The sequence below is a fragment of the Argiope bruennichi genome, chromosome X1 (genome assembly GCF_947563725.1).
Source record: "Argiope bruennichi chromosome X1, qqArgBrue1.1, whole genome shotgun sequence".
Taxonomy (NCBI): Eukaryota; Metazoa; Arthropoda; class Arachnida; order Araneae; family Araneidae; genus Argiope; species Argiope bruennichi.
Genome location: NC_079162.1, coordinates 120,069,849 through 120,090,759, shown reverse-complemented (window position 1 = coordinate 120,090,759; position 20,911 = coordinate 120,069,849). Strand labels below are relative to the sequence as shown.

Sequence of the window (20,911 nt, the reverse complement as noted above, 5' to 3'; positions counted from 1 at the left end):
CAAGTATTTTAAAGAAGTGAAACCCTAGGAGCGTTTTCTCATCTCTAGAAATTTTAATTTAAACAAAATTTTTGCGTTTTTCTGAAATAATTTGCGAAAATACTACAGAACAAAAAGAATTTTTATATCATGATAAAATTCTTTAAAATTATCTTTTCAATAATACTTTATGTTGTTATTAAATCATTTTCATTATTGTTATTAATATTTTATCTCAATTTTTTTTCTCCATTGTTAATGATCAAAATAGGAAGATTTGGCATGTATGATATACTACATAAAAAAATTGGTATAATATTTTGCTAAGGTATACATGGACTTATTATATAAAGTATCTTATCGAAATTTCTAGCAATCATTCATTTTAGCAAACCAATTGGTCACGAAAGCATTCTTTCTCTTTCTGTCTCTATCTCTATACATATGAGATAAAACTAATTAATATTAATCATATTTAAAGAAAAAAAAATCGAAATGTTATAAAATTAGTCTACACTGATGGTTAGTATATTTCATTTCTTTATAATTCAACTTTATTATAACTTTATTGTGAAAATGAGTCATTCTAATATTTAGATGATAATAGTTAATATTTGTATGATTTGGAAAACTGAAAATAATAAAAATAATTATACTTTCACTGATTGCTTATATGATTCAAAAGATGTGGATTTCATTCATTTGATTCATTAATTTGAACAAGCAAAAGAAAAGAAGAAAATGTTGATTGCTTTTGACTAGCATTTCAAAAAAGTGTTGATAAACTTTTTTTTTTGAATATTTTATTACTTTTTCCTGACATTGCCATGAAAGGAAGGTCCTAAGATATTCCAGCTATCATCGTTGAGAGTTATATAGATGTGTATAAGGGCTATTGTTAAAAAATAATAACCATAAAAATGGAAGCATCAGCTTATTTTCTCTGATCAAACAGCAATTAAGATTGTGGTGATAAGTAGGATCGACTGTAAGAAGTTTGAGGTCCATTTGGAAACAATATTTGTAAGTTGTTCTGGTTTTTTTACACTTGCATCACAGGAGTTTTTTTTCTCTCATACTTGTTTCTAAATTCATTAATCTAGAGTGAGTAGTAATCTTAAAAAAATGCATAAATAAATAAGCAAAATTTAGGAAAAAAATTGTGGTCTATTTCTTTGACATATATATATATATATATATATATATATATATATATATATATATATATATATATATATTTTATATATATATATATATATGTGTGTGTGTGTGTGTGTATTTTTATTAAATGAATCTAGAATAATAAGCTTTTCTAGTCTTTTCTTTCTTTTAATACTCATTCTTGCCATTTTGAGCTTTCAGATTTTAATCATTCTACAACTGTTTCAAAACCAAATTCAAACTCTGTCACTAAGGTATGCTTTTCATCTTCCAGATTTTGTTTAAATAAATGTAAGAGAAGAATTGTGTACATAGACAACATATAAAGTAAGCATATATGTATAAATGAAAACATAGACAGCCAACTGCCTAAGATGCAAACTGAATATACTGAAAATAGTTATGATTCTTTACCAATTGTTTTAAGAAACAATTAATAAAGAATAATAAATAGCAGAAATACACAGTTAACAAGAAATGGACCTCAGAATGATATGTGTAAATTGCATGTCGTAAATGTTTAGTAATGTAAAATTATTTAGTTAAGGAACTCATTAAGACAATTTCACAAAATATTTACTTTACAGCAACCCTTAATTCGAGCTAGTAGAAATAAAATTTATCTAATCTTATTATTTCATCGAAGCCTGTTTTTTATTTAGCTATTTTTGTTTTTATAAATTCTATTGTATTACTTTTTATGGTATTTCTAAAGAAAGAAAAAGTGTCTTAATACACTAAATCATTAGGCAGGCTTTTTTTCATTATTTACACTTCTCTGCAAATAGCAAATTTATATTAATTTTTATATTTCTCTAAAAAATGTCTACATAAAATTTCCTTACGTTTCAAAACTCACTATTACAAAATAATGCTTTATGCCAGCGTTTCTCAACCTTTCAGTATTTGCGGCCCAGTTTTCAATCATAATTTTCATCGCGCCCCCCGCTCACAATAAAATGTATACAACAATAACGTATATTGAGTATTTTGGATTCTGTTTTTAAGTTATTTTTAACTAACTGCCAAAACAAGAGTAAAAGCGAGCAAACGTTGGCGAGAAACCGCATCTTGCATTTTGGACAAACTGGCGGATAACAGATGAAGCGAATGAAAGCGGGGAAAATTTAAATATTATATTTGAAATGAAAGCCAAACAGGGAGTTAACGTTAAAAGAATATGAAAGTAAAAAAAAAAATCATTAATGAAAGTTAACCTAGACGGGGTGAGTTAAATTTAGAAACTGGGAATACATTTTTTCGAATATTAAAAGAAATAAAACAGAAGCATGACTAAACAAAAGGGAAAAAAAAATAAGCAATGTTTGTGGAAGGGTATCCACACGATCTATGCAGTCTCGAGCATGCGTGGAGCAAATGTTTTCTCATAGGAAGAAGGAAAATATTCGATAACGCAAGTTTCAATTCCAGCCAGTCTCATTCGAGTCGATCCTTCTATCGCTATCGAATCTATAGTGAATGTGTACGTTATATATGTTTTCGTGTTAATTGCAATTCACCATATTAAATATTCACGGCAGTAGATTTATGCAGGCTCATGAATAAATTTTTAAGCGGAAGTAAGCAAGAATTAGACGATAGTCAAGCATCAACAAGTACACAGACGAGCGTGGTTCCAAAAATAAAAAATAAAAATAAAAAAATTCTCAAGAATACTTAAATTTTGGGTTTACCAGTGCTGAAGTAAATGAAGAAGAAAGGCCCCTGTGTATCATTTGCTCAAAAATGTTGGCCGCAGACAGCATAAAACCTAATAATCTTAAACGACAAGTGGAAACATTTCATAGTGAGTACGTCAACAAACCCAGAGTTGATTTTCAACAAACCCAGATTTTAATTTTAATTCTTGGAATTAAAATTAAAATTATATAAAAAACAAAAATCATTTTTAAAGAAACTTTGTCTGTGAATAAAAAAGCTTTAATTGCATCTTACAAAGTTCATATAAAATAGCCAGATGTAAAAAACCTCACACCATTGGTGAAGAGCTTATTTTGCCAGCAGTAATTGAGATTGTAGAAACTATGTTTGGAGATAATTTTTCAAAATAATTGTAGTCCATACCTCTTTCAAATGATACTGTTGCTCGTCGAATTGGCGATATAGCCGAAGATGTAAAGTGTCAGCTTTTCTCGAAGTTGCGTGACACAGAGAAGCTTTTACTTCGAAAGCAATGAGTCCTGGTCTGAATATTGTGTTAACTACGGTTGCAACCGCAGTAAATTATATAAAAATGAGACCCATGAAATCGAGAATTTTTTCTGCTTTTTGTAAAGGCATGGGTTTCAGTACATTCAGCATTACTATTTTATTGCGAGGCAAGATGGTCATCACGTGGGAAATTTTTGCAACGTGTTTATGAATAAAGAGAAGAAATCGCCAATTTCCTTGCAGAAGAAAACAGACCGGAGGCCGAGAATTTTCGCGATGGTTTATTTGTGATGAAATTGAGGTACTTGGTCGACATATTCGAGAAATTAAATAACTTGAATCTTCAACTCCAAGGAGAAAATACAAATACTATGTTGGATACGAGTGATAAAGTTAATGCTTTTTGTAGACAATTGGAATTGTGGAACAGAAATTTAAAGCAAAAAACCTAACAATGTTTGCAAATGTAGATGATTGTACTAAAATTTACAAGGCTGAAGAAGAACATGTAAAAGTTGTTTTGTAACCATTAAAAATCTTTTAGCCATGCTGGTAAAGAATTTTTAAAAAATATTTTCTTGCTGACGACAAACTGATAACAAGTTACGAGTGGGTTAGGGATCCATTTCATAAGACTCCCGAAGGACTCTCAATTGATGAGGAAGAAAAATTCATAGACTTCACGATAAGTGGTGAAACTAAAGGACAATTTAGTAATAAATCGCCATTTGAATTTTGGGTAGGAGTAAGGATGATTTTTCTGCACTAAAAACAATGGCATTTCACATTCTATTACCATTTTCAACATCCAACTTTTGTGAAACTGGATTTTTTGCTGTGGCTTCTTTGAAGACAAAATATAGAAAGTGGCTATTTCTAATATTAAGCCTTCCTTTGAAAAAATTTCCTTTGCAAGACAGGCTCAAGAAAGTCGATAATAATTATTAAATTGGTTTTTAATTTAGTATGTTTTTATTAAGTAAGTTTTGATTTAGTAAGTTGTTTTACTTTAATAAGTTATTAAATATGTTGAAATGTATTTTGTTTTCTATGTGTATGTGTGCTTTCCTTTCAGTCGGTTAATCAATTTTTTAAAATAATATTTTCTCTTGGATATTCTCGCGCATTGTTTAGATGATCTTGAGATTTATAATTATTATCAAATATGAAAAGGAATTTCAGTGAAACAATATAAGTGTGAGAAATTCCTTGCAAAATGAAAACTTAAATCTATTTCGTGGGGGGGGGGCAACTTTTTAAGTTGTACAATAATTTAAGAAGTGTAATTTTTTTAAATCATATTTCAAGCAATGGAGTCATGTTTGAAAATAACTGATGAATGAAATGTTTATTTAAATTCCTTTGTAATACAACATTTTTTATTCATTTCTGTTAGTTACAGAAACACTTAAAAATAACACTGAACAACTTGCAATTTAATTAATAAAACTATATTATTAATAGACAATAGTTTTATAATACTATAATAAAAGACTTAAGGAATATCCCCAATTCTTTTGAGAAATGACTATGTTATCGAAATCACAATCTCATCTTTTAAATAAAGAAAAGTTATTATATATTTATAATTTTATTAAAAATTATTTTATTACATGTTATTGACTAAAGGAAGAACTTTATTTCTATTTGAAGGACCAATGATTTTATTTAAAACAATACCAATGCAAAATGGTGAAGAATTTCTATCAGTAATTCACTTGAAAACATTTGTTTAAATTTGCCAGAACTTTAACTGGATATTTGAAAAGGCCATTTTAATTCATACCTATAACTTATAATACAAATCTTTTTGCGCATACACATATTTATCATTTATAAAATGAATATACGTTCTATTCAATATGAAATATTTGTTTCAAGGCAACATAGATCATTAGCCAATTTAATCACAAACAAGAAATGACTTGAAATGAATTCTATAATATTTTAAAATTAAACACAGAATTAGTCAATAAAAGAATGAATAGGAAACCTATCTAAAATACTAAGAATTATTATAGTACAAACTCTTCATTTGAAGTGTTAAAAAATTAATCTTTTACATTAATTTTCTTAATCTACTTAAAGCAATTAATATAAGAAACAAAAAGAAAGTGGAAAATTTATATCTATTCTGATTTAATATCACAAGTACTATTCTACACAAATCATAAATACTGTGATGTTATTTTCAAATATCTCTAAATGCAGCAATTTTCTTCTATGTATAGAATGCAATTTCTTTTTCGATATTTGTTCAAGTGATTATTTAGCAAGACAGTTTATAAAGGTGCTATATTTAATATAACCAACATATTTCAATAACATTCATAATAATAAAATATAACCATATAAAAACACAAAAAGAAATATAATATTCAATCATCGTTTCTAATACAAGATTTTTAAAAATTTTCACAGCACTGAGAAAAAAGCTAAACACTCAATATCTGAATGCATTGTCAACTGAATTTCATGAAAAAAGATCCCCTATTTAAAAAATCTATTTAAATAATAATTATATCTACACATTAACAGTATCATGAAGCAAACTTTCAAAAGTAATAAAAAGTAAACTTTAAAAGTAATAAACAGTGCAGGATGTTTCTACAAATTTTAGTTAATTCTTTTAAAGATTGGTATGAAACAAGAACTATTTCTATATTCTATTGTCCAATACATATTTCATGATAATTATGAATATTTAGAAATTACAGCAATTATTTTCTCTTTTTAAAAAATTTTTAAGATATAATTCTATGAACTCTCGAAAAAATCAATAATTCTGTTTCTTAGCACTAATTAAATCATTAGCTAATTATATCTAAATTAAATACTAAGAAGTATATGAATAAAGATAAAATAACAAAAATGCATAAAACGATGTGTTTGTCAAAAAGAGGTAAACAGAATTAAAAAGAGTGAACTGTTTGTAAAAAAATTCATAAATTAAATAACTCTTTAAGACAGGCACAAATTTAATGGAAAAATTTTAAATTACTACACAGTATTAAATATTGCTTAAATAATAATTGTAATTGTTTTCTTTAAACATTCTTGAAGTCAGGAATACAATAGCTTTCAATACTTATTCTGACTTTACTGCTGTCTATCTTCTCTAAAATTTCTAAAAATGCCATAGACAGCATGGAAATAATTTTTAAAATGCTTGTTACAAGATTGAAAGTATGGGGAAAAAAATTTTTTTTAGTATGATAATTCATCTAAAGTGGAGAATATTTTGGCGCTAGAAAAATGACTCTCCGATGGGAGAAGAAAAAAAAATGAGAATAATTCAAGGTCGGACGACTATTTTGTTTTGCAGCTAGATGGGGAAAGTGGGCCAGATGTTAGAGTTAATCCCCGAAAGTGATATTCTAGCAGTAATGAAGAGTATTTAGAACATAATAAATTTCGAGAAATGCAAAGAAAAGGTTTAACATTAAAGAAAACCTTTAAAGACGCTAGTGTAAAAAAGAATAATTTCTTTTTACGGGATGAGTTATTATTTCACGAGGATAAAAATTTGTGAGAACCGCGTGCATCAGTTAGTATCATCTGAAAGTTATCGGGATAAAGTTCACCATCTGCTCATCATGAAAATAATTTAGACATGAGATAAAGTAGAGAACGAATTAAACTATCTTTTTAGAAGTCAAAGGTTTCTAAAAGATACAGAAAAGTATTGCAGAACATGTGGAAAATGTCGACTAAAAAGTATGGAGAGATAGGCGGATAAATTTCCTATTACACTCGTCGTTGCAGCTCCATATCATTTCCATATTGTAAACGTAGATTTAATTGGAAAAATTGTACCACATTCGGAGAGAAGGCATAAATATTATCGATGTTTAATTGATCAAAATGCTAGATGATTAGAAGAAGTGCCATTAAAAAAATCTTTAAAATAAAACTATGTGTGATGCCCTTTTGAAATATTCATGTATACCGGAATCCTAGAAATAATTTTTACTGATAAGGACACTAACTCTATGTCACAAATGACAAAAGATTCTGAAGATAGGCTAGGGGCAAGTCCCCATTTTTTCATTCCAGCATCGAATGGTTTAGTGAGAAAATGGGTTTAAATAGATGTTAAATCATGTATTAAGCTCAAATTCTGCCGATTGGGATAAGCATATTACATATTTACTTTTTCCGTACCGTAAAGTACCTAACTGTACTACTGGGGTAACCCTATATCAACTCATGTATAAACGTATAAACGCGAAGGTAGAGGTCCTGTATCTGTCCTAAAATCTTCTTGATCAGATGAGATACTATTACTCTTAAATCTGAGTAATTCAGTAATAGATTATCTGCAAAAACTAAAAATAAATTCAGAAAGAGCAACCGATCGTGTATCTTTGACTATTGCAGACAAATAAAATTCTTATGCCTATTTTTTAATCATGGCAAGAGAATTAAAAATTCAAGAGAGGTGAGTTAGTCTATTTGCCTATCTCTGATTCTTTTTACGAATTATATGCAAGATGGACTGGACTTGGTACAAGAACTGATGGAGTAAATTTCAATTCTTATAAAGTTAAATGATCACTTGGTAATGAGCAATAGTGTAATGAGCGATACTATATAAATGTATTTTTTTCGTCGGTAACACAAGATTTCATACCAAGGAACGACTAAATGACAAAACAGAAAAAGATGAATTTTACAGATTTAAGACCTTTAGCTCATATTATCGGCTTAATATTGATGCAATAATCATATAAAATGCCATTTTTATAATTTCTATGATACACGATATTCGCCAATATGCTTTACAAATGTATGATATGTAAAGAAAATTCTGTTACAAGTACTTATATACATAATTACACGATATAATTTGAGTCAAAAAATTTTAATTTCTATTACTGATTTTAATTTAATAAATAATCTTAAATAATAATTGTTGATTTCAAATAATTATTCACCGGAAATATTTAAGATAATTAAATAATTATTCACACTGTAGGTAATGGGATCCTTTGTTAGTTTCTAAATACAATTTTCATATACTTATGCAGGGTATAAATTTCTTTGCTCACTTTCGGCTCAGGAGGCGACGTTTCGGAGTTGATTAGCCATTGCATTTTTAATTTAAATAATCCAGTAGCTGCTCACAAAAGATTAGTAACAATTTTGATGCGCAAGTGTAAGTTAAAACAACGGACTGGATGCTATATGGGACATATAGACAGAAAAATTATCAATCATAGCGCAGATAAAATATACAACAAAAAAGAAAGGCAAAGAAGAACAATTATTTTTTGCATACATAATAAAATAGTATATAGCAGAAAATATCAAAAACAAATTTAAAGGAAGTACTTCGTAATTATGTCTTCTTTTGTCGCCCTACTGCGCAATGAATATGTTAGAAATTTATGTGTTAAAACATCAATTCAAGCGATTTACATGACAAGCAAATCAATTTACATGAATAAGCATATCTTTCATTAAATGTTCATAAGTTTCAGGTAGGAAATTGTTCCTATTTTATTGGATACATTTGATAAATTCGGATAAATATGATTATTCAAATTCCGTCACAATCAATAAAATATTTCGAAAGGAGCAGCTGGGCCGATAAAGCGGCGATGCAAGCACGTCTTAAAATAATTGATATGAGCCTATTTTTCCAATTAGTAAAAAATATCAATTTTTTGAGCTATAAAATCATAAGAATACAATGCGTGCTCTCCAAGAACTATTTAAAACACTAATTAAAGTATAAATAAATACTTAAATAACGTGTACTGTAATATTAATCATTCATGAATTCTTTATGTTACTTTCCAGATGGTAAAATGCACATATTTACTTTAGTGAGTTTAATGTATAATAAATTTGAAAATAAATGCTCTTTAATTGCAAATATGGGTAAGGAAAGGAATTATCTGTTATTAAGACGACTTCAGTTTAAACAAACTAGAACTGGAAAGTCGAAAACTAAAATTAATTTTCGTATATAAGAATAGGTCGATTTATATTACATGGAAATTGTGACATGTGCAAGTAGAGATTGTTTTTTTATCTAAGCAGAATTTGTTAAGTCATACAGAATCATGAGAAATGTATTAATTACCATCACTTTGCTCTGCTGGGATGACTTTTCATTGCCTTTTAGACGTTATTAATTTAAAGAAGCCTTTACTGAGGACCAAAAATTTTGTAATAATTTTTATCCGCAAGTAGAAACTACTTTAAAAGAAAATAAACAGAAACTATGGCTCTTTATTTGATGTCGATTCGGGCATACAGACAGCATCATTCTCAATTACCATGCAGCATGGAACAGAAAAAGAGAGAAAAAACAGACAGAATGGGAGAAAGTTAAAAAACGGTTTGATAAAACTATTAAATTTTATATGTCATAAAATAAAATAAATTATATTATAAAACACCAGTTCCGAGCTTAAACAGAGTAATTCAAAATTATATCTTCTTCCATCTTAATATTACGCAATGAATATCCCAGAAATTTATTAGTTCAAAACATGAATTTAAGAAAAGATAAATTTTATTTATGGATGAGCAAATAATTAATTGATTGTTCATTAGTTTTAAGGAGTTTCCCTCTTTAACTTTCGAGTTATTAAATTTTTTCGGATCATATTAAAAATTCGATTATACTTCTCTCACAATCCCTGAAGTATTTTGAAGAGTGTAGCTAGTCCGATTAGTTGGGGCCACAATCAAGTTTTAAAATAATCATTTCTATCTTATTTTTCAAGTAAATAAATTATTCAAAAAGCATGAATTCTTTATATTGTGAAATGTGTGGACTACAATGCATGCTCTCCAAGAACTAATGCAAACACTATTAAAAGTATAATTAATTACTTAATTATCATGTATTGCAATATTAATCATTCAAGAATAATTTATGTTACTTTCCCTGTGGTAAAAGGCATATATTTGATTTTCTGGGTACTATGAATGATAAATTTGGAAATAAATGTTCTTGAATTGCAAATATGAGAAAGGTAAGGGTGTATCAGTTATCACCAAGACTTCAGTTTGAACAAGCAAAAACTAGAAACACACACACACAAAAAAAATAGAATTAATTTTCATGTACAAGTATAGGTTAATTTATATTAAATGGAAATTTTGACATGTACAGATACAGATCCATTTTATCTAAGCAGGTTTTGTGACATTACGCTGAACCATGAAAAAATAATTACCATCATTTTAGACTGCTGAGATGACTTTTCACTACTTATTAAGGAATTTGGGAAATGATGAAATTTGGAACAGCAAAAAGAAACAGAGAGAAAGAGAGAGAGAGAGAGCGAAACAGTATGAAAACGTGTTGCTAAGAGTATTAATTTTACATATGCAATAAAATAAAATACATTGTAATATAAAACAACACACAGAAGTTTGTAGAAAGTAATTCGTAATTATATCTTCTTTCATCTGAATATAACGCAATGAATATTTTAGAAATTTATTAGTTCAAAACACCAATTAAAGCAAACACAATTTTTCTAAATGAATTATCAAATATTTTAGTAAAAGTTCTTTAGTTGTGCGGAATTTTCCCCTTTCATTTCTGAGGTATTAAATTTATTCGTATCATTTTAAAAATTTGATTATTCAATTTTAGTCATCATCAGCGAAATTATTATAGGATGATAATGTGTGTTCTCATGGAACTATTGAAATAATTAATTATGGTACAAGAAAGGACTTTCTCATGATGTATTGCAACATTAATAATTCCTTAATTCTTCAACTTTTGTTTCATTTCGTAAAATTCGTGTATTATTTAACTGAGTATAAACAGTGTTATATATAAAATTAAACGTTCGTTAATTGCAAATATGGGAAAGGGAAGAAAATCCGTATGGTCTTCTTAACTTCAATTTAATCAAAATAGAGCAGGTAAGCCAATATTCAATAATAATTTTCATGTGTATATGCAGATACATAATGCAATTGGTACATAAGAGAGGGATGAATAAATAATTCAATACTTTTGTTTCTTGGCAGGCAATAAGCTGAAAAAGAAAACAATTAAAAAAAAAACAGAACCTAGAAATATATTTAAATTATCACATATTTTCTAAATAATGAAAATTTTTGGTAGACTAAAAGCTTCTTTTTATTTTTTCTAAATCAAAACGTCTAAATAGAAGAAACACGAACTATAATCACATTCGAATTTTTTAAAATTTATTTTAGTTATCTTCGTATAAAAATGTTATGCAATGAGAATTGTCCAGTTTTTATTGTTCAGCTTGAATTAGAATTGCAATGATGTTGCCACTGCTAATCACACTTAAATCAACATTAATGAAGGGCATGAGTTTTTAGAAGCCCAGTCCTCGATTAAAAGAAAAAAAACACTTCTAAAATTTTATTTTCGCATTCTCACAATATTAGTGTCGATGAAAAAGATTCGAAGGAACAAGTTTATTCCAATCAATAAACTGATTAACTGAGTTAATTAATGTAGTCAATTAATTGCCATCTCGAAATTTTTCCATTACTAAAACTGATATTTTTCAATAATTCGATCCAGCAGACATTTTTATATTCCAAATTTATTCCTACTTCGCAGTAGTTGTAGAGACATTATTAATTTTGTTTGATGAAAACACCAAACAGAGCCAATCCATTGAGGATCTTATTAAAATTTTTTTTTTTTTTTTAAATAAGATTTTTTTTTTTGTCTTTATTTGCAGAAATTTCAAAAGGATAATGAACACTATTAATCCTTAATACGCGCATAAATTTACAAATTATAAATATTTTACTGCTTGTTTCTTTTAATATTGAGGCATTTTCATTGCTTTTCAAATCAATTCATAATTCAGCCTTTTCTGTTGATTCCGACCTAAGAAATTAACAGTCATTTTAATTTTAATTATTAAGTTTTTTTAAGTATTTTAAGTTTAAAAATTATTTTCTTAAATATTTTAATTGTTTTATGCTTTAAGCAAATGTCAATATTTTTAAAAAAAAAAAAAGATTTCTAATAACATTATAATAATAAAATTTTAAATTATGCGAGTATTAATAATTTAAATCATGCATATTATGCGAGTAAAAGTTAATTAGGTGTATGACATTTAACTTATCTGGCTAAAGAATTGCCTGAGATGAAACAATATTTGGAAGAAACAAGTTTTACTTGTTCGTATGAAAATTATACAGGACAAAAACCTGTAGTCTTCAAGTGAATGGACCACAATATTTTCACGAATCTTCACATTTCAGACCATTCTGAGCCCGAAAGAAAGAATATTTGAAATTATACTCGCCTGTCTGTGAGCAAAAACGGAACGAGTTGGAAGAATGAAATTTGTAATGTGATCTCTAGATCAAAATTATTAATTTGAATCAAATTTTGGACGAAATTCATCTAAAAAAGTCTGTCTCATTAATTGTTTCCCAAAATCTGTGCCAAAATAATAAATAAAAAAAGCTCTGGTTGAATGAAATGTTGTATAAGCTTAATCATCAAAGCATTTTTAAAGAACAGAAAAAGTTGTAATTCTGAAAAAAAAAAAAAAAAAAAAAAACTCTAAAATACATATAAATCAGCATTTTTTTTTTATTACAATGATAAAAAATACCTTTCCAAATATTTAAAAAAATTGAGACTATCTATTGACTTTTATTTATAAATATGAAATTGGTCATTGCAACCTTACTTGTCAACTCTTAACCTAAATCTAAAATATTTTTACTATAACTGATTGATATTTGCATTTAATTTAATAATTAATAAAATAAATTCCACTGTACAGTATTTGCCCAACTAGCTACTAATAATTAACTTTTTACAAAGGGAGAAAGATAAATAATGTAAATGATTTTTAAAGATCGCATTTCAACTACATGCTTATTCTTTCTGCTTATATATATATATGTATTATATATATCATTGTACTTAATTAATTAATTATTTACGCTCCATATTAAAATTATCTGGTCAACATTTATTCAAAGGCGGTTTCATAACGTCATTTCAAACTCGAGTTTAACGACAAATAGATCGATAGAAACAATAAAGTGATCGTATATTATTTATATACGATGCTTCAACAAGTAGGCGTGTGAAGGCGTTACCTCTAAGCAGTAGGAATTTTACAGCATTTCTTTTTTTGTAAATATTTCAAAAACTATGACAGATATGCTCATCATTTTTAGGATTCCCTTGTTTTAATACGTCAGATTTATTACCATATCAAAATTTTACTACATTAAAATCCTTTTTTTTAATCACAGTCATGTCATAAAAGGTTAATTTTATTGTATATGAATTTACAGTGTAGTAAAATCACTTTGTGTAGAAAAATCATGTTCTTTCAATGAACTAAAAAAATTCCAGCTATTTATAATAGTTTCCGAAATATTGCCAAAAGTTTTAGTGACTCCTTCCTCTATCTATGAAATCGTCATTTTTCGAAATTTTATAATTCTCAAAATTTTCATCAGAAAGTTACAAAATGTTTTGGAGCCTTATTTGAAAACGAACAATCACGTGTGCGAAAAAAAATTGGTTGATGCAATGGAAAAATCCGAGGTGCTAATTAATTAATTATGTTAATTAGCCTATTTATTCAATCCGCCTATCGAAATAAACCAGTAACTTTGAGCCATTTCCAGCTGCAGCCAGTTTTGTGAAGATGCGATAATGAACGGAAGATGTGAAGTTACGAAAGTGCCCAATTTTCTTGTTGAACACTTTACAAGGAAATATTTCAATATAGAAAATTTATCAAATAAATTAAAAATCATTTCGCTATAGAGAAATGTGTGTTAAAAAGTGTGTAGCATCAAACTACAAGTAAAAATCTTCTTTAAAGATAATGTATGAAAGAAAAATACTTCTTCAAACATACCTTTAACTAAGGCAAAAGAAAATGTGATTAAATAAATTGATGTAACAATGAAATTAGCTTGAATTCCACAACAATGAAGAGTTTTGATGTAAATCTTCAAAAAGAAATATGATTTCAAATACATTCACCAGCGACTCTCATGTAAGCTGTCGCTTTTTTACGCGAAAAAACAAATTCTTCAAACTGCTGGCGAATGATCTGAAGTAGTAATAAGACTTAAGTGAAGCAGGCGTAGAGTTCTTTCAATGAAAGCTTTATTCTTTCATGATAATCAGGTATGAAGCTCAGTTTTTAGATATTTCTTAATTATTATTGTTCAGTCAGTGCATGACAATTCCATAAATGACGAAGCAGGAGTTGAACTTTCATAGGTTTATTTTCACACATATATGGACACAGACATTTCTAAGCTACCACACAAACACATCACAACACAAAAGACGGGAGAGTGAGTATGTACATGTCGCCGGGTCGGCGTCTCGAGTACATCTGGTTAGGGGAACAGAATTTCCCCTTTTCTCCACCGGAGGGAGTCAAAACTCTAACATCCACCCCCCGGATGAAGACCTTCATAAAACTGCATACAATAGTTACAATAAAACAATAAATTCACAAAAATACAAATTATACAATCAGTATAAATACAAATACAATTCTGATACTTAAATTCCATTATATATACATTATAAACTAAAACAAATAACAATAACATTAATACACTTCATTTCCAGAGGGTAAAATAGCTACATCACGAACATTTCGTTTTATTATATTGCCATTTGGTAATTTAATATTGACTACTCTAATTTGGTTGTCATTACCTGGGAAAACTTCAGTAATTCTTCCTAACAACCACTTTGTTCCAGGTAAATTTTCATTTTTTATCAGAACAAGTGTTCCGAGTTTTACATCATTCTTATTGAATTTCCATTTCCAGCATTTAAGTTAATTAACAATGGTTCGGCAATTCCATTAATTGGTCTGCCAATCAAAAAATGACCAGGTGACAAAGTTTCAAAATTGTCGAATTCTGGAGATAGTGGAGTAAGGGGTCTAGAATTTAGGACACCTTCAATTTCAGCCAAAATTGTTAGGAATTCTTCCAGAGTTAGTTTTGATTTCCTAGTACGCGTTTTAAATGAAATTTAAAGGATTTTACTCCGGCTTCCCAAATACCTCCGAAATTCGGGGATTTAGGTGGAATGAACTTCCATTCAATAGATTCTGAAATTAAAAATTCACTTAAACATTGATCAGGAGAGTTGACAAGATTATACAGCCTTTTAAGTTCTTTGTTTGCACCGACAAATGTTTTGGAATTGTCGGTAAGAATTTTTGCACATTTACCTCTCCTTCCAAAGAAACGCTTTAAACTTGCAATAAAACAGTCAGATGTTTGATCTGTTACGAAATCAAGATGCAAGGCTTTAGTACATAAGCACACATAAATTACAACATAAACTTTGTTCAATATACCTTTTCTCTGATTTTTGAATTTTAAGAAGAATAAGCCAGCAAAGTCAATACCAGTAATGTTGAATACATGATTAGGGATTACGCGATCAGCTGGTAAATCACCCATTAATTGAGATGTTAAAACAGGTTTGTTTTTCACACAAGTAATGCAATTAAATATCACCTTTTTATTCTATTATGTTTACCATTGATTGGCCAAAATTTCTGACGTACTTGATACAACAAAGCCTGTGCTCCCAAATGTAAATATTTCTTATGATAATGCACTAAAATATTGTAAGTTAAAATATGATTTGACGGTAACACAATAGGATATTTTGAATAAACATTTAATTTGGAATTTTTTAATCTGCCTCCTACTCTTAGAATATCATTTTCGTCCAAAAATACATTTAAGGTTGACAGTTTACTTTTCTTTGAAACATTCTTACCTCCTTTCAAATCTCTAATTTCCTCCTTAAACTTACCACGTTGAACCATTCGGATTGATTGGTTTTCTGCGTGAATTCTTTCATCAGTCGTAATGGGCCCTGCAGTCCTTGACTGAGGGTGCCTGCAATTAGCTGAAAATCTAAAAATATATGAAATAATACAAATCAGTTTTACATTGTCATTTGTGATTTTGAGAAGTTTGTCGAGAAAATCATCACAATTAGTTCCGGTTACAGTCATTACTAGGTTGCTCGCTGGAACATAGTCCTTCTTTAGTTCGTTTGCTACTTCAATTTCGTTGAATTCGCTGCTCACTGTGTTGTCAAGGCATAGATCTGGGTTAAACAACCAGTCTGGACCATACCACCAAACATCATCTTGCGCTAACACTCGGATAGACAGTCCTCGGGTTAACTTGTCTGCGGGGTTCGTCTTTCCTCTGCAGTAATTCCACTGGTCTCGATTGGTTTTCTCCTGGATCTCCCGTACGCGATTTCTCACAAACTCCTTCCATCGTAGAGGGTCTCCTTTTATCCAATGAAGGCTGATTTGCGAATCCGACCAGAAGAAGATGTGGTCAGATGTAATCCAGGGAAATGCTCGTTTTAAGTATTCTGCTAATCTGGCAGAAACAAGGGCTCCCATGAGTTCAAGTCTGGGCAGATTCAATTTTTTCAATGGAGATAGGCGGCATTTCGCCACTATGAAACTGGAGCTCACCTTCAAGTTGGTCACTTTCCTGAAGTAGGCCACACAACCATAAGCCTTTGGGCTTGCATCGGAGAAAATGCGAATTTCAGCCATTGGAGTCTCTGCATCAAGGAAGTAAGGACGAGGCAAAGAAATCTGGGGGATAGTTTTTATCTCATCCAGCCATGACAGAAATGTCTCTTGAATGTCCGGTGGTAGTGGTTCATCCCATTTCAGCTCCCGTTCCCAGGTGTTCTGAAGTAACAACTTCATTCTGACAGTAAAAGGGGTTATCATCCCCAATGGATCAAACAGCATCCCACAGATGCTCAGAATCAAACGCTTCGAAAGATTACTGTCCTTCATCTTAGAAATTTGATGAATGTCTATAGTAAATTTATCGTTGATATTGTCCCAAATGAGTCCAAGAATTTTTAATGGCACACCTAATTCTTCGGATGTTTCACGACGGTCAACATTAGCTTGTTTCCAAGCTTCATTTAGAATTGGGGAGTTCGTAGCCCATCTTCGAAGATTCATGCTGGCCTGACTTAGAATGTAAATCATTTCTTTGCTCAATTTTATAGCTTCGGAAACGCTTGACGTGCCAGCTGCTAGGTCATCTACGTACAAATAGCTCAACATTTTACATGCTTCTTCATATTCACTTTCGAATTTTTCTAAATGCAGTTTAATAACTGCGGCAAGTAAGAATGGGCTGCATTTCACTCCAAAGGTGACTCTTTTATATTGGAATATTTCAATATTGTGAGGGCTGAAACCGGGATTAGGACAATCCTCTTTTATCCATAAGAATTTTAAAAACTGCCTATCTTCCTCGGCGATCCCTACTTCTAAAAACGCGCTGAATATCTGCACTAAATGCAATTTTGTGTAACCTAAACCGTAACAAGATTTCAAGTAAATCAGGATTTAAGTTCGGTCCGCTCTCTAAACAATCGTTTAATGATAACGCGCCTTTTCCCTTTGATGATGCGTCAAAGACAATCCTAACCTTTGTACTATCCTTCCGTTCTCGCACTACAGCATGATGTGGAAGAAAATAACCAGTGTTTATATTTTGGTCTAAATTCAAATGTACTCGTTCTATAATACCTTCTCTTAAGTGTTCCTTAATGATGCCATCGTATTTAACAAATAATTCTTTGTTTTTACTTAATGTTTTGCTTAAACCGAATAAACGACGTTTCGCAATTCCATAATTACTGCGCAATGCCTTATTATCCTCCTTCCATAACAAACGAGTTTCGTATCTTTTGTCTTTATACGTCGTATTTTGTTGAAAAGATTTAAATGTTTCTTTATCCATATTTATCCGAATCGTTTCTAATAACCACAAATCTTTTACCCTATCAAAGCTCGATTCCTCACCCTCGACGATCAAATGGTTAGCAGATATCTCCTTACAATCAATTCCCATCTCCTTTCCCAGTAGCAAATATCCGAAAATACTATCAGCTGCAATCAATCTTTTACTAATCCTTATATTCCTTTCGCCTAAAATCTCTGAAATATAATCCGAACCAATCAAAACATCAATCCTCTCAGAAGTACTAACATCTGCTAACTCAATTCCCTTTTTGAACGCTATGTTTCTAACAAACTGCGATGGAGTATGAATTTTCGCCGACGTAATCGAGTCATTAACAACCGCTTGTATTTTAACACACCGAGTCGGGTGTTGTACATTCCTTAACGTAATCTCCACTATATCGTAAGCACGACGCTCAGCGGTTTTACTTCCGAAAGTGTGAATAGCTATTAGAACTTCCCTGCCCACTGTTTTCAATCCCAATTCCTCTACCACCCCTCTCAAGATGAAGGATTTATTGGCCCCGCAATCCAACATGCAACGCAGGTGCGTCCTACTCCCCCTTCGTCCGGTCACCACAGCTGAAAATGTTTGTAATAAAACCGATCTAGGGACCCTATTTTTTCTTTTATTTTGTTCGGTGCTGAAAGATACCATGGTAGAAGCGGTATTATTTTCTTTGGGGATAGAAGTCCCTTCTTCGACTGGAGGAGAAATATTCTTAGTTACGGTATCGGGTTGCTGTCCTTCGCAAATTAAGGAATTATGCGAAAAAGAACCACAGAGCTTACATTGATAGTTACTATTGCAGAATTTTCTTATGTGATTCTGAAAACATACAAAGCATTTTCCCTTAGCCATTAACGATTTTTTCTTTTCATTAACATTAACGGAGCAATCATGGCTCATGTGTTTTTCAGTACAAAAGATACATTTTTGATTACTCATTATTTCATCGGAAGAAGGATAATAGTTTCTTTTTGGATTAAATTTACGATTCGATTCAGATTTATGGTGAAATGAATTAGCGTGTGTCGTTAAGGCATTCGTATGCGAAGAATATCTATTTTTGTAACCTTGATCAGGTTTGCTTCTAAATGAATACTCCTTTACATTAGAAATTTTAGGGTTTGCTATTAATAAAGAAGCTTCCCTGCACTCTACTTCTATTCTTAAGAATTCTACTAAATTAGTGATATCAAATAATTCACCTGCCCTACGGTGACGATTATAGTTTAAATTTAATTCTTCGGGTAGCTTTTGTAATATTACAGGGCACAATAGATTACTATAGGTACCTGTAGCTACATTTAATGATTGCAACGATCTAATTTGGGTTTCTATTGCATCGTACATTTTTCTTAAGCCTGTTTCATTTGAGCAAGTTTTTTCTGGATCAATCAATAAAAGTTTATGCATATGAGAAGATATGATTATATCTGTTCGGCCAAATCTTTCTTTTAATAACTGTATCGACGCATCATAATTTTGCTCAGTTAATGAAAATCCCAATACAGCATTTAAGGCAATTCCACGAAGATACGTTTTTAGATAAGTAAATTTCTCAATTTTTGTTAATGAATCATTTTTATGAATTGCGACTTCAAAGGAATTCCAAAAATCTATAAATTGACTGCAATCGCCCTCAAAAGTTTGTATATTTAATTTCGGTAAATTAACACTCTGATTTCTTAAGGGGATAACATTTTCCGCATTATTTGTAACTGGACTGTTTGTCCTTACTTGTGGAATATCCCTCAAATTTTCAATTTGTCTTTCTAGTTTAGATGTTAGTTCGATTGCTTTGTCTTTGTAATCTTCGCATAACTCAATTTCTCCTTCCATTTCGCTTAAATCTATAATTAATTGAATACTCTCATCCAAGCTAATTAAATCCTTCAATTTTTCCGTGAGCTGAGCTTTCAAACTCACAAGCTCATTAATTTTTGTTTCTTTCGTATATTCATTACAAATTTCTCTGCTTAAGGAATTTTTTATTTTAGTTAAATGTTTCGTGAAGATAGTACGTAATCCTTTCCTTTTTTCCTTTAATCTATTAATATCCATTTTAAACTTAATAATTCAAGAAAGCTTAGAACAAATAATAAATGTGCCCACCTCTGGTTTCAGCTCCTCACTGTGCTTCCTCCAAATTGTCACGCTTTCCAAAAAAATTTCAATTTCCAAATTTCAACGTATCACGTCCAGGGTACACCACGATGTTCAGTCAGTGCATGACAATTCCATAAATGACGAAGCAGGAGTTGAACTTTCATAGGTTTATTTTCACGCATATATGGGCACGGACATTTCTAAGCTACCACACAAACACATCACAACACAAAAGACGGGAGAGAGAGTATGTACATGTCGCCGGGTCGGCGTCTCAAATGCATCTGGTTAGGGGAACAGAATTTCCCCTTTTCTCCACCGGAGGGAGTCAAAACTCTAACAATTATTTTTAATTAAATCCTTGACCAGGAAGTACGCGCTCACAAGGAAGGCAGAAAACAGGAGAAGAGAGGGTATGTGAATGCATCCAGGACAAGGATGCATTCACAAGGATGCATCAAAAGGAAATTTTAGCTTAATTTTAAATGAGCATCTCAGTTTCGACTAGGGTAAACTCTAAGCGTAGGAAATAAAGATTTCACAATCCCTACTTTAAAAAAAATGAATGCGTTTACTTCAGTGTTTATGCGATCAAAACGATCGCTGTACAGATCAGACTATTTCACATAAAGCTACCAAATTTGGCATATACATACTTTGGAGGATAGAAATGCACAATTCGGAGCGA

General features: G+C 30.2%; 1 protein-coding gene across 1 annotated transcript; it reads right to left on the bottom strand.

The window, feature by feature from the left end:
- Positions 1-13,894: 13,894 nt before the first annotated feature.
- LOC129959384 (uncharacterized) lies at positions 13,895-19,956 on the bottom strand. The gene is made up of 4 exons (XM_056072204.1): positions 19,855-19,956; positions 17,895-18,939; positions 16,088-17,677; positions 13,895-14,022 (listed from the first exon to the last, which is right to left on the bottom strand). The coding sequence occupies exons 1-4, from the start codon at positions 19,954-19,956 to the stop codon at positions 13,895-13,897; spliced, it is 2,865 nt and encodes a 954-aa protein (XP_055928179.1).
- Positions 19,957-20,911: the final 955 nt, after the last annotated feature.